The following is a 15,523-nucleotide window of genomic DNA, read 5'->3' on the forward strand; positions in this document are numbered from 1 at the left end:
TTATTCGTCACTGTTGATTCAGGTCGGGGTCGCCCAAATTTTTAAAGACTGTTCGGTGATCCCAGATAAGTGATGGAATCTGAAAAAGATGAACAAACATTAGGTTTGTTACGATGTTCTCAACTACGACTCTCCGATACTTAAATTAGTTTGGGTAGAAGATCGAGACGGAACACAAAGACTATTCTCTAAAAATGACGCATTTTGTCTCCACATAGTTTTGGAGTATTTAACGAGTCCAAATATTTGTACTTGTACGAATCCACGTGTCAAAATCTACATCTCAAGTGTTGAAGGATCAACGGTAATGATACTAGATCACTGGATCGGGTCAAGTTTTGATCTGCCCCACGTAAAAATGTCCGAAATCCTTGATTATAATATTTAGACATGTAAAATCCTATGACGGAGTATTTTTAACTTTTAAATAGCATACTTATTTTACCCCCATCATCTATCACATTGATAAAAATTAAATTTTTTTGGCAGATAATTTTTTTACCTAGTTCTAATTAATTCCTCCATAATCAAGTTCTAGTATAGTAACAAATAAGAATTTAAACAGGAAAAGGATAGTCTGAATTTTTCAATTGTAAATTAATATTATGTTTTATTTTATGTTTCATATGCACATATGATATATATATATATATATTATTTCTTTATATATTAGTAACATGAATTTTATAAAGATAATGCGTATACTTAATTATTGCATGTTAATTATTTTGTAGTTTGTATTTACACCTTGTATTAATACTACTTTTCCCTTATTGTTTCTTTTAAATGTTTGAAAAAATGTTAAAAAAAAAATGTATGGTGAAGTAAATAATCAACAGAGCACATTAGTTTATAAAAATATTTTAAAATTTTAAAAAATATGCAATTATAATTTATAATCCAAAAGAGAATTTTAGCCAATTCACCACAAAATTGGATGAAAACCTAACAGAAACTAACAGAATAAGCTCGTTATTTGACGGGCGTTAAGATCAAGAGGGAGTATTTGTAATTTCTAAAATAATGAGAAAATATTTATAGTTATGCTAAATCTTAAAGAATGTGACTATAATTCCCTAAATTCTACTGGCTATTACTTCCATTTCTTTCTTTTGATTTTTTAAGGAGAAAAAAAAGAAGAAGAATACTTCAAAGACTGTCGAGCTACCCACATATTCTGAAATTGCACTTGCGCTCCTTTTGAAAATTCTTTGCTTACAATTGTCTATTTCATTATTGGACAGAAAATATTAATATCAGTAAAAATTTACATAAGCATTCAATCTTACCCATCATTTAAACTAAGATTTGTCAGAGTGTGTGTTGTGTTAGTGTGGGTGTGCATTGTGTGCGTGCGTGCGTGCATGAATGAGGGACAAAATTAAAAGTTTATATAAATTTTTGTTGACGTTAGTATTTTTTATTTAAACCCTTATAGAAGGGGTATAATTGTAAATAAAAAATTCTCGACAGGAGTGTAGAAGTGTAATTTAAAAGTTTTTTTTTTGAAAAAATTACAATTTTACATATTTAGATGGGGACTAAATATAATTAACACTTATTTTTATAAGCCATTTGATCAGACAAAGTCGACACATTACTCAACTTGATCAGTTTGCCCCCGCCCCCCAAATATAACATAATTAAGTTTAGTTTCACTGATTCAGTCATTCTGTCGTTTTACATTATATTTACATAAAAATCACGAGCTCTACATAATAAAAAAGATTCAAACTCATAACGTTTCAGTAAAAACCACTAACTTTGTCCACTAAACCATTGTTATTATAGCAAGAGCTCAAATTTATATTCAAATTCAAATTTAAATAAAATAATTTTATTTAATATTTTGTCAGTGAAAAAAAAAATATAAAAAGTTGGAAAGTAAAGGGCCCCTCTCCCATAATTTGAAGAGGCTAATGTGTCAAATTTCCAGTTGAAACCTAACCCTTTACATAAATGAGCATATTTATAGCACACCTTCCACTCCAAAAGGGCATCTCCTTCTCCTACACTAATTATTTAATTTTAGGTTCACCACTTTATTGCCATTGGATTCCAATAATTATATATGTTGCATGTTCTTCATTAATATATACTTCCATAATAATCCTCCACTTTTTTATTTTACTAAAATTTATTTCATATTTTTTAAAGTATTTACCAATAAATAATAAACTCGTGTTCCGATTGAACAATATCAGTCCGTGACTTTCAATTAATAGCTACTCCAATGCATACACGGATGCCTGAGTTGTGAAGTTGAGGTCTCACAATCAAAAGGTTGTAAGTTCGAGTGTTTTATGGATATAGGTATTTAGTACACTTTTAATAGCAGTATTGTCTACTGATTGTTGCAGTAGCTGTAAGTTGGTTGATTTAAGAATATCAATGTATTTTATAAAAAGATGCATACTCAGATTACTCGATACCTCTAAAAAATATAGGGTTAAATACAACAGACGTATAATCAAATAATAATTGATAAAGAAAATTCCTTGAGCAAAAATAAAAATAACGATGCCCCTAAACATTACAAAAATATTAATGATTATATAGTCCTTCTCTGTAGTCTGCTGTAATTACATATAGATATTTTATGGTTTGAAAATCGATATGTAGTATCCATGACGTTTGTTTTCGGCGAACAAATAAATCTCATCTGTTAGTCAAAATTTATCGAGTTTGCTAATATTGAACAAAAAAATTGAATAAAAATTCATTTTTGCCCTAATCGATTTATTACTTACTTAGTGCAGGTCAAAACAAATCTTTCTGATCAAGCTATCGTTTTACATCTCCACACACGTGTGCTAATAAGTGTGCGGAGGTACATCGCACCCTTATAATGGTAATTCGATAAAAAAAAAATTATTTGACCTGCAATAAGCCAGTAGAAGTCAATCGGTAAAAATATAAATTTTTATTTTTTTTATTAATAGAAAAAATTCCCTTACTTTTGACTAATAAAGGCATCTATTTGTTAGAAAACAAACACCATGGGTACTATATGTAATTTTGCAACCACAATAAATTTATATATAATACACCAAATTCAGAAAAAAATAGTGTAATTATTTTTTTCTTAAAAAAAGAAGAACAATATGATCGTCTGACTCGGGACGTAATGAGCTTTTTGAAAAATCTCAAAAGGGATCGTGTTGTCTTTGTTTTTGTTTAAAAAGGTTTTAAAACTCGGATCGATCATCGAATCGAAAAATTTAGTATGTTACGGGTCACTAATTTAACCATTGGTCCAACCGTGATCGAATCGATTACGTCATATATATATAATAAATAAATAAAAAATAACTTTAATAATTAAATTATATAAATATACTAAAATTTTTCTCTTTTAAATATTTTCCTCTTTGCAATTAATATTTTCAATAAATTATGCTTATAATTAAGTAACGTAAAATAAATATGTAATAGCCTAATACAACAAATGTAGTATAAAAATACAAAAAATTTAAATAATAAAAGTCAAGTCACACCAATACAAGTTCCAAAATATTGAAAAGCTAATATCCGTCCAACACTAATTATTCTAATATTCAAATCATAAAAAGAAACGGGAAGAAAATTAGGATTTAAGTATGTTTTTAAAATAGGCCAAATTTACTACAATACCAAGCAGTACTGGTGTTGAAGATTCTTACAAGTGCTAACTCGTTGGCATATATTTCAGTACGGGATCTTACAAGTGCTAATACCCACACCATCGCTACTCCATCAGTTTTATGGTTCGTCGGCTCTCTTGAGACGAGGAGGGATAAAATTATGGAAAAAATGCAAGCAACCCTCTTGATATCGCAATGCAAATTACCCTTTATGAAAAAAAAATATAGAGCGATTCACCTTCCTGTATTTTTTTATATACAACGATTTACCTCCCTATGTTTTTTAAATCGAAACAATTTTTCATTTTAAAAAGTATAGGGAGATAAATTGCTATATATTTTTTTTTTCCATAGAGGTATAATATGCTCATTTTCAATATCATAGGAGAATAAATATTGCTGACCTGATACTCACATCAATTTCCTCAATTTAAACTTTTAAAATATCAACACAATAGATCAAATATAAATATGTACTTAATAATTTTGATATAGACATCAGATGTAATTGCAATACATAACTTTATTAATTATGGGATGCAAATAATTTTTTTTCTTTTTTTTTTCAAAAAAAAAAACATTGACTAAATAATTACATCAATATCAATAAATTGATAAAAATTTTAGTTCAATTAATAAATTCATATTACAATAAACTCAAATAAAATAAAATAAAATACTTATTATAATAAATTTATATTAAATGGGATAAATATTTTTGAATCAAACTCGAACCAATTACGTACTTTTATGGTAATAAATTAATAACAAGGACAGGTCGCAGGTGACTAAGTACAGAAGCTAGTGAATAATCGTCCAGTTCAAATCCTTCTCTACAAATACATCACCAATATTTTCTTTTTTGGATTTTATATTTTGGTTTATGATATATAGACACGAAGAAACAGTAGAATAAAATATATATAAATAACATAATATCATGTAATAATTTTAAATTTACCACTTAAAATATATGTTAAGTGACAATATTTTTTCAACTTTATAAATTTCTTTTTTACAAAATTAATGACAATTTAAAAAAATATATAATTAGAGGATGTTCGGCAGAGGATACTTAGTGTTACATTACCTCCCTCTGTTAGTTCTTGTGCGCTTTATAAAATATGACGTATCTCTTGGCCTGTCGAGAGAGAACCCACACTTTGAACATTGTTGTACTGTACTCTTTACTTAATGAAATTTACATTTACCCAAAAAAATATATATAATTATTGTATGTATTGTGTTACGGATCACAAATTTTAAGAGAAGAATTAAAAAAAAAAAAAGAAAGGTCAATTACGTCGAGTTGTCCTAAGGTTTGACACAATTACAAATACTCCCTTATTATTTTAAAAATTACTGTTACCCCCTAGTAATAAAGTTCATTTGATACTTGACCCATTCAGTTAGCTTTTGTTAGGATTTTATGATTTTATCCCAATTTTATATTGATTTATCAAAAATATTTTTTTGAACCCTGAATTATAATCTTACATATTTTTTATGATAAAATACTTCCAATATCAAATTTTTATATTTTTTTATAATAAATTCTATCGAACATCAATATTTTTTATATACTATTTCAAAAAAAAAATTAAAATTTTAACAAGGATATAAGTCGATATTTTCACTTTACCTTTCAAAAAATACATAAATAATTATGTCCCATATAAAAAGGTAGTTGTAAGTTTTCAAACAACGTAAAAGTATTTGTAATTATATCAATTTTCAGAGGAACTTGATTTAATTTAAAAAACGATTATATATATATATACACGCATATACCTAACAAGAAATTCTATATAATTTTAGAAAAATTTAAAAATGTGAATAGAAATTCCCTAAAAATAAATTAAAATTTCAAGTGAAATATATATGTAAATAAAAAGAGCATGATTTTCAGTATGTGAATATGTTACAACACACCACTCCTAACTCTCATCAGCTTAATGATTGCTGCTTCCCACGTCTCATTTCTCACTATAATCCTAATTGCACTCATTACCTCACATCATTTAATTCTTTCAATATAATTATTTCTTTAAAATACTCATTTTTTTTAGAAGAAAAAGCACCAAAAAAAGAAAAAAAAAGATTTTAAAATTGTGTTATTTCTAGTAAAAAGGTAAAGGAACTCCACTAAAATAATTAATTATTTACATCATAAATAATTACGACTTAAAACTTATAATAGATTATTACTTTTTATCACCGTCAAATAAAATCATACAAAAACTTACGTATGTATATTCATTATGATTAATCAATATTTATCATGATTTTAGTTATAATAAAAAATATACCATAATTTTTAGCTATGACGGATATTTTAGGCCCGATTGCAAGCTACAACTTATCGTATTGATAATTATACGGTAAAAGTGTACAATTAGGCCCTATTTATCTGACAGTGAATGACATTTTTTTTTCTTGAAAATATCATATCTTTTCGTTTGGTTAGATAATTTTAAATTTGGGAAGGAAATATAATCCCAATTTTTGGGAATACGCATTGAAAATCCAAGAATTTAAAACTTTTCACAATGTTTTATTTTCGTATAGTATTAAAATATATTTTTTCATAAATTAACAAAAAAATTAATATTATAAATATATATATTATATTTGTATATAAATGTGTATGTATGTAAGAAGATCGATTTATGTATACTGAAGATATTTTTCTAAAAATCTACATAAATAATTCTCATTCGTTTGTCATGCGTAGCACACCAAATATTTTTTAAGAATTTTGATTAAATTTACTATTAAATAATTTGTTCTACCCATATATACAAATGAAATAAAATTTCTCACAATAAAACTTTTTGTAATTTCATTTCGAATATCATACTCCGTTACTGTCAAACAAACAAGTCTTTAGATTTAGGACAACTGAGAAATAAATGATCAATAAATGAGTTTGGGAGAAATTTTAAGACCTATTTAATTGGAGGCAGCCCTTCTTATCACTGTTTTCGTAATTATTTTATAAATAACTGTTGGAAATGCAGCATCTTTAAAGTGATTGCTCAATCGCACTTGTTCTCATAGGATGAATAGCAATTTGTTCTTTCTAATACTGTATATAAGCGGCAATTATATTTGATTTAGTAGGCGAAGTTAAGGCTCCATAACGTTAGAAGTCTTGAATTCGAAGTCCGCTCTATGCGTTGGATGTTGTTTGTTAAGATTGTCAATCTACAGAGGAGAATTGCTGATTCATGTGTTGCTTCTCTTCTCTCTAATGTAGTCGTGTTTTTTTATTTCCGCTTTTACACCATTTTACTTAGCTCATTTTGTTTTACAATTTTGTCTTTTAGTTAGCTGCTCACATGGCATTGCTGTTAGTTTGTTAGGATATTTTCTCTGTTTCTTCTCTGTTATTTAAACCCAGCTACTCCATTCCTTCTAAAAAAAACAGATTTTTGTGAATACACATATTCTTCAGAAAATGGCTTTGCTTGTGTATTCATCTGTTGTTGATAGAGAATTTGACATGGTATCAGAGCCATCGTGCTGATGGTCTCTGTATATCTCTATTGGTGAAAAACATTATACAAACCTAAAATAGATGATGGCTGATTTACGAGGAGGAACGACAGAATCAACACCAGCAGACATGAGATCTGGAGGTGAACAGAACCATGCGAAGCTGCTTCATTTGGAGTACTCTCCTTTGCCTATCATCTCTGCGCCTCTGAATGGGAACAACTGGCTAGCCTGGAGCAGAGCGATACGCATAGCGTTAGGCGGCAGAGACAAGTTGAGCTTTATCGATGGAACCTGTGTGCAACCACGAGAGGGTACTGAGGAGATGCGGCAATGGAGGACAACAGATTACATGGTTCTAACCTGGATACTAAACACTATATCTAAGGAGATAGTCAATGCCTACCTATATACGTCTTCAGCAAGAGCTTTATGGCTGGAGCTCGAAGCACGATACGGTGAGTCTAACGGTCCATTGTTGTATCAAATACAGAGAGAAATCAATTCCATGACACAAGGAAATATGAGTGTGGCGACATATTACACTAAACTGAAACAACTATGGGATGAAATACGCTGTCTAATACCTACTACTTCATGCACTTGTGGACTATGTATGTGTGGTAGCAACGATAGAAACATAGTGCAGACTGAGGCAGGTCATTTAATCCAATTTCTTATGGGGTTAAATGACTCCTTTGATGGAGTGCGCAGTCAAATATTGGTGATGGAACCTTTGCCTCATGTAGATAAAGCATACTCCATGGTTATGCGAGTCGAAAGGCAGAGACAGATACACTTAGAGTCTATGGACACAGGGGTTAATACAGCAATGTATGTGAGAAATGTGGAACATGATCGCAGCTATGTTTATAAAACCTTTGGGAAGAAGAAAGTTACTGATAAGAGACATTTAACCTGTGAGAGTTGTGGCAAGATGGGACATGACAAGGACACATGTTTCAAGATCCACGGCATTCTTGAATGGTACAGAGAATTATCTGACAAAAGAAAAAAGGGCAGTAATGAAGGGAAAGCATATGTAGCTATTGAAAAAGCTGCAGGTATGAAAAACACCTCACTCATTTCAGATTTCATAGAAGCGCTTAAACTGGTTCAGAACAAAGCTGCAAGTGATCCTGTGAAAGTGCATTATGCACAGTTTGATGAGGCTGCAGGTATGGCTTCAAATACAACTTCTAATAAGCATGTTTCAGGTTCATGGATTATAGATACTGGAGCTACGAGACACATGTGTGGTGATGCTACATTACTTGATTCCTTAGCTCCCATTCACCCTACTCCTATCATCTCTTTGCCTGATGGAAATACCACTGATGCTACACATACAGGAACTGTAAAACTGTCACACAATATCATCCTTGAACATGTTCTTCACATTCCTATTTTTCAACATACCCTGCCATTTGTCTCTCAACTCTGCCAAGCCTTACCTATTCGTTTTTCTTTCTCTAATAATCTTTGCTTGCTGCAGGACCGGAGGACTGAGAAAGTCTTAGCTATAGGCAAGCAAATAGGAAAACTTTACTATCTGGACACACTTTCTTTTTCACCTATGAACAAGGCATCTTATTCGAACTCTGTATCTGAATCGTTGCTCCTTTCCCATGTACATGATGCATATGAATTGTGGCACAAGAGGCTTGGACATCCCTCTGCTAATGTACTCAGTCATATTTCTAGCTTGAATCTAAATAAAAGCATTGAACCACCTGTCTGTCATGTCTGTCCACTTGCTAAGCAAGCTAGAACACCATTTCCCTCAAGTACATCCACATCTTCAATTCTTTTTGAATTAGTTCACGTTGATATATGGGGTCCCTACAAACAACCCTCCATTGGAGGATGTCATTATGTTCTCACACTTGTTGATGACTATTCTAGAGCCACTTGGACATACCTTATGCGATACAAATCTCAAACAACATCTCTCTTGTCATCATTCATCAAGCAAGTCCAAACTCAATTCGGATTACAAGTTAGAAGTCTAAGGACTGATAATGGTCCAGAATTTCTTGCATCCTCTTGTCAAGAGCTAATAAAAAATCATGGTATTATACACCACAAATCATGTGTTTATACACCGTAACAGAATGGGGTCGTAGAACGAAAGCACAAACACTTACTCCAAGTCGCTAGAGCTTTGATGTTTGAATCTCATCTTCCAAAACATTTCTGGGCAGAGTCCATTCTCGCTGCCACCTTTATCATTAATCGTTTGCCTTCCCCAACTCTCAATTGGAAATCACCCTATGAACTCTTGTATAAAACAAGTCCTTCATATCAGCCTCTTAAAACTTTCGGCTGCCTGTGCTATGCAGCAAATGTGCAGCCACACAAATCAAAATTTGAACCTAGAGCTACTAGGTGTGTGTTTATAGGTTATGTCCACGGTCAAAAGGCATATAAACTATATGACATTGAGCAAAGGTCTTTTCACTATCAAGGATTTGGGGCATGCCAAATACTTCCTCGGTCTAGAAATTGCTCGTTCTTCCGAAGGTACTTCAGTCACTCAGCAGAAGTACATCAAAGATATCATCCATGATTCTGGCCTTGACAACGCCAATCCTGTGCACACTCCGCTGCCTTTAGGTTTGAAATTAAGTTCTTGTGGAACTGTTTTGGAGGATCCAGAATCATATCGACGTTTAATTGGAAGGCTCTTATACCTGGGATTTACTCGCCCGGATGTTTCTTACGGGGCGCAGCAACTGAGCCAGTTTGTTCATCGTCCTTGCAAGGAACATCTGGCTGCTGCTCTACACTTGGTTAAATATCTCAAGGGGACTTCTACAAAAGGTCTCTTTTTTCCTGCCCATAATTCCTTTTCTTTGACTGGATATTGCGATGCTGATTGGGCTAGCTGCCCTGATAGTCGACGTTCGCTCACAGGTTATTGTATATTTTTGGGTTCGGCCTTGATTTCGTGGAAGACTAAAAAGCAACCTACCGTCTCCCGCTCCACAGCAGAAGCTGAATATAGGAGTCTTGCTGCGACCGTCTGCGAATTACAGTGGATTTCATATCTTCTTAAGGATTTTCAGGTTCCAATTCAGACTCCGATTCCTCTCTATTGCGACAACCAAGCCGCTGTCCACATTGTCGCCAACCCCGTATTTCACGAACGCACGAAGCACTTGGAGATCGATTGTCACTTAGTTCGTGACAAGTACAAAGATGGGTTCGTTCTTCCTTCCCATGTTCCAAGCAAGCTACAACTCGCTGATTGCTTCACCAAAGTTTTAGCTCGCCCTGCTCTCACTGTTCATCTCTCCAAGTTGGGCTTGGTTGACTTCTCTTCAAGTCCAACTTGAGGGGGGCTGTTAAGATTGTCAATCTACAGAGGAGAATTGCTGATTCATGTGTTGCTTCTCTTCTCTCTAATGTAGTCGTGTTTTTTTATTTCCGCTTTTACACCATTTTACTTAGCTCATTTTGTTTTACAATTTTGTCTTTTAGTTAGCTGCTCACATGGCATTGCTGTTAGTTTGTTAGGATATTTTCTCTGTTTCTTCTCTGTTATTTAAACCCAGCTACTCCATTCCTTCTAAAAAAAACAGATTTTTGTGAATACACATATTCTTCAGAAAATGGCTTTGCTTGTGTATTCATCTGTTGTTGATAGAGAATTTGACATTTCTAGTATAATAGTAGGCGTTTGTTTGATGTAATGTATTTGATATTATTGATCACAATATGATTGTTGTAATAGTTCGTTAGATATTGATGTCCGACAGGATTGATTGTAATCAATCTATTTTAAAACTAAAAATATTATAAAGAAGCAAATTACTTCTCTATGAAAAAACAATAGTAATTTATTCTTCTGTGTTTTTTTAAATAAAGCAATTTACCTCTCTATCTAAGGAGGTAAATTGCTTAATTGCTGTATTTTAGAAAATACAGGGAGATAAATTACTTTTTTTTTTTTTTTCTATGGTGGTAATTTGCTTATTTTCAATATCACAGGGGGAATTGCTTGCACTTTTCCTATTGTAATATGACTCGTTTTGTCTTATTTTAAATAGGTTAATTGTAATTTTATGGGATAAGTACACTCACGATTCCTGGTATGGTTTGTTTACACAAATCATAAATATTTTTCGCATAATTACAGAAATCAATTATGAGTGATAGTTTGTGTTATGACATCGACGTTTTTAGGGGGTGTATATGTAATTTTTCAAAAAGGAGGGGTGATATTTGTAAATGACGTTGGCATTTTTGGTAGATGTGTTTGTAATTATCCAAAAGGCATGAAAAATTTGTGTAAGCAAACTATAGGTCAAGGGGTGTAAATATAATTATTTATAACTTATTTTATTATTTTTTATTATATTGTTGAGTTGATGAAATCGATATATTTACTCAATTAATTAAAAATATTAATATACATATGGAATTAGCACTTCTATAAGAGAACAAAAGAACAGCCTGTGCTGGTGGTTTTAAGCCCAATTTTCCAAAAAACCAAGAAAATGGCATAAGATAGTGAATTAGGATTTTACTTAAATAGCTTTTTGTTAATTTAGTGTGATCGATTAAAATAAAAAGAATTTATCAATTTTTTGTTAATGGCATAAGAAATCTTATAAGCTCCAACATTTTATAAAATATTTTTAGAGTTTATAAGATCTGATAATAATAATTATATAATTTAGTGTGATTAAGTTTTAATTTATCAATTTTTTAAAAAATAAAACTTAATAACCCTCTCTTTATATTTTTTTTAAAGAGCTTATAATTTATAACCTCTTATATCTTATTTTTTGATTTTATATGGTTGTTTTATAAGAATATTACCAAACACTTATTAATATTTTATAAATGTTCAAAAAGTTTATGAGTTTGCTCAAGTAGTATCTTACGGGTATTTGCAATAATTTAAAATAAGCGCTTATCAGCAACAATAAGTTGAAATAAAAAAAAAGTAATTTTAAATTTTTATTTTTGAATTGTTTAAATTACGTTAATTTAAATTAAAAGTTATAAGCAATTTCTTACCAACTTTTGCATGTCTTTGTGACATGATAAATGTTAAGTTGTTATTCCTAACGCTGTAACTTCAAAAGATCCCCTCAAAATTAGGTTAAAATATACAAACATCTCTGACTTTTATAAAATTACAAAATACACTTCTTGATACTATAAGTTGTAATTACAACCACATTCCCTATTTAGAGGCAAAGTTTATATAAACACCCCTTGAAAAATATTACACTAATACCTCTAAGAGGATATAATTATAATTTTACAAAAAATATGAGGTATTTATGTATTTTAACCTTATCTTAGGAAATGTGAATGTAATTTAAACTAGGGATGATTACACTCTCCTTCTCTGAGATTTGGTGTAATTATACATAGACTCCTGTGATTTAAAAAATGATATTTAGTACCCCTAAAGTTTGCTTCTGTCTAACAAATACATTCTCCCATTAGTCAAAATTCACTAAATTTATTGATATTAAAAAATAAATTAGAAAAGTTATATTTACTCCCGATCGATTTGTTACTGACTTATAGCAGATCAAATAATATTTTTTTATGACCAAATTACCGTCATACGTCTTCACGTGTTAACGCACGTCATGATGTATATCTTTACCGTTAATGAATGGTAAATTTTAATTTTTATTTAGATTTTTATTAATATCAGTAAATTTGGTGAATTTTGACTAATCGGGGAGACATATTTATTAGACAGAAACAAGCATCAAGGATACTAAATGTAATTTTTCAAATCATAAATAATTTACGTGTAACTACACCAAATTTTAGGGTAGTAAAGTGTAATCATCCCTTTAAACTAATATGTAATACGAGAAGAATAGTTGGTAGGAGCAATTGATTTGTGTACACAGTTCCAGATGGAATCCCAGTTCAAACTGCTACCACTGCTGGACTTTTTTAGCATTTTCCATAGATGAAAGTTGACTGATTTATGGTTTAGGTTTGAAGAACTATTGTGCATTATTAAAACTGCATGCCTTTGTCTGTAGTCGCCATTATATATATATATATATATATATATATAAGCTTATCTCTATCATAATTAATCATCAACCCCTCTACTTAAATCACATCACTGTGTGATGTGTGTGTATGTGTGTGTGAGAGAGAGAGAGAGGGGGGGGGGGGGGGGGGGGAGGGGCTACAACTTCACTCACTATATATGAAAAGAATTCACAAGTATTGGGTTTTGGTTGGTCATGACATAATGAGCCATAGAATGAGAGGGCAGAGTCTTTTCATTCACAAAAATCTATCTCTTTTTTTTTTTTTTTTTAATATTTTTGCTCTTATAGAGGGTGCAATTTGATGATCTTGCCACTTGTTATAGTGTGAAAACTTAGATAAAAAGAAGCATAGATCATGTTCTCTCGAGGAGATTTCGACCATTTTAGCTCAAGAATTTTTGTAAGAGATCTTGTATTTGAATATGGATATGTGGGTCGGGAAGAAAAAAATCAAGCACAGATCATGAGAAACAGCCCTAGGCTTAATCATTGATCAAGAAATGTTAGTGCGGTTCTGATCATTTTATGTATGAAAAAAAATAGTTTAAGTAAAATATATATTTGTGTATCAAGAGAGACAATAATACATTCAGTGCTCGTTTGGTTTGTGTAATTATACGTGATAAAATGTCTATCATATATAAATTTGGTTCATGATATTAGAACCCAATATTATTTCCTGGTCCGATCTTATCCACCTAAGAAGTGCTATAGAGTACTACCCATTGGTTATTGAGCGTAGCATAAAAGAAAATATTGTTAGTCGAATGCCCTCCTACTTTCTCCAACGTATATTCTATTTGTTTTTATAATAATTTAATAATAAAATATATTGTTTCAATTTTTTTAGACTTGTGAAAAATATTTGATTTGATTAGTTATTAAATGTAGAATTTCCGTCATACTTTTATAACTTTTAAAACAAATGAAACATTCTCTCTCTTTATTTTTTTTTATTGAATGTCTATTTGGAACTTCTGTCTTGTAGGAATCTGAAATAAGAAAAAGAAAGTGTTCCGGAATAATTTTTATTTTAAAAATTATAGTTCGATAAATATTATTGTAATTATTCACAAACTGCAATATTAAAATTAAAAAAACTTAAAAAATGATACTCATAATGGTTTTTTACATTTAATCATACTCCATAATCCATTCAATCAGATAATCATATTATATTATTACATTTAATCATACACTGTATTCCGTTCAATCAGATAATCATATTATATTAACACATGGTATATCACATAACAGAACACGCCAAATCAAATAATATATAACGAGTGATGAGATTAATTTTCATTTCACTAATTCTCGTCATGCCTAATTCTATCACACAAAACAAACGAAACCTCAGAATATTTTCTTCATAAATGGACAAAATGAATCATGACCCTCGCAGACGAGAGAATATATATATATATATATATATATATTCAACATGGATAAGCTCCCTTATCCAATGATCCATATGTGACATGTTGATGGAAATCTACTCATCTTGTACTAAATATTATGATTCTCATTTTGGCTTTAGTCAATATTGGAATCTCAACAAATCAACTATAACAGAGATTTGGACAGTCACATCCTACATTAAAAAGGATTGAAAGTGGGTGTTTTTCATTACTCATTCCTCACTGATCTCATGGGCTTGGACTTCAAGCACTGGACCTCTTCTATAGACGAATATTAGAGTCCCATAGATTCATGAAGTTTATATTGTATTCACTGATTGGTGCATTAGGTGTATGGGTAAATGATGCATAACTCTGAGTTCTAGAAAATGAGGTATGAATGAATCATCGTCCTATAGATGGAGGTATTATGCACCGGTGTGTAACATTTACAGGACCTGTGGTGACATAGGTCCTATGTGGAGCCCATAATTGAGTGGGTGTAACTTCGTCGCTATTGGAGTTCACAAGTGGAGGAGCCTATGGCCCAACCTAATGAAAGTCCCGTAGAATTCATTCTAGGATGGATGTAATGTCACAAGATTCGATAAGAATTACCATGGACGAGAGCCTCTTTTTTTATGCTTGAGCGACCAATACTTACATTTTGATCCCGCTAGAGGAGGCAACAAGAAAGATCCTTGGACCATAGAGTTGAAAAATTAAAAACAAGATGCACCACCGTAAAACGTATGCTATATTGTTCATCACTGACTGCAGCAGTTGCCAGTTTAATTCATGTCAAGTTCAATGGAACGAGGCTACGACAAGCGTACAATCATCCAGTTGATCTAAAGCCCATCACATAATTTCAAGAATCAATTTCTGTCAACTAAATTTTAGTACAAGTACTACATGTTTTGGACGGAATCATTCAGTTATCCAAATTGTTTTTCTA

At 31.1% G+C, this 15,523-nt stretch overlaps 2 protein-coding genes across 2 annotated transcripts; both read left to right on the forward strand.

Annotated features, from left to right (window-relative positions):
- On the forward strand, window positions 6,820-8,721 carry LOC105158098. The gene is made up of 2 exons (XM_020692365.1): window positions 6,820-8,299; window positions 8,617-8,721. The coding sequence occupies exons 1-2, from the start codon at window positions 7,204-7,206 to the stop codon at window positions 8,628-8,630; spliced, it is 1,110 nt and encodes a 369-aa protein (XP_020548024.1). The 5' UTR covers window positions 6,820-7,203; the 3' UTR covers window positions 8,631-8,721.
- Window positions 9,557-10,459, forward strand: LOC110011709 (uncharacterized mitochondrial protein AtMg00810-like). The gene has a single exon (XM_020692495.1). It carries the CDS (start codon window positions 9,557-9,559, stop codon window positions 10,457-10,459), a length of 903 nt encoding a protein of 300 aa, XP_020548154.1.

This window comes from Sesamum indicum, linkage group LG3, assembly GCF_000512975.1.
Source record: "Sesamum indicum cultivar Zhongzhi No. 13 linkage group LG3, S_indicum_v1.0, whole genome shotgun sequence".
NCBI classification, from domain to species: Eukaryota; Viridiplantae; Streptophyta; class Magnoliopsida; order Lamiales; family Pedaliaceae; genus Sesamum; species Sesamum indicum.

Coding starts and splice junctions, on each gene's coding strand:
- LOC105158098 (XM_020692365.1), top strand. CDS start 7,204: ATGATGGCTGATTTACGAGGAGGAACGACAGAATCAACACCAGCAGAC.
- LOC110011709 (XM_020692495.1), top strand. CDS start 9,557: ATGACATTGAGCAAAGGTCTTTTCACTATCAAGGATTTGGGGCATGCC.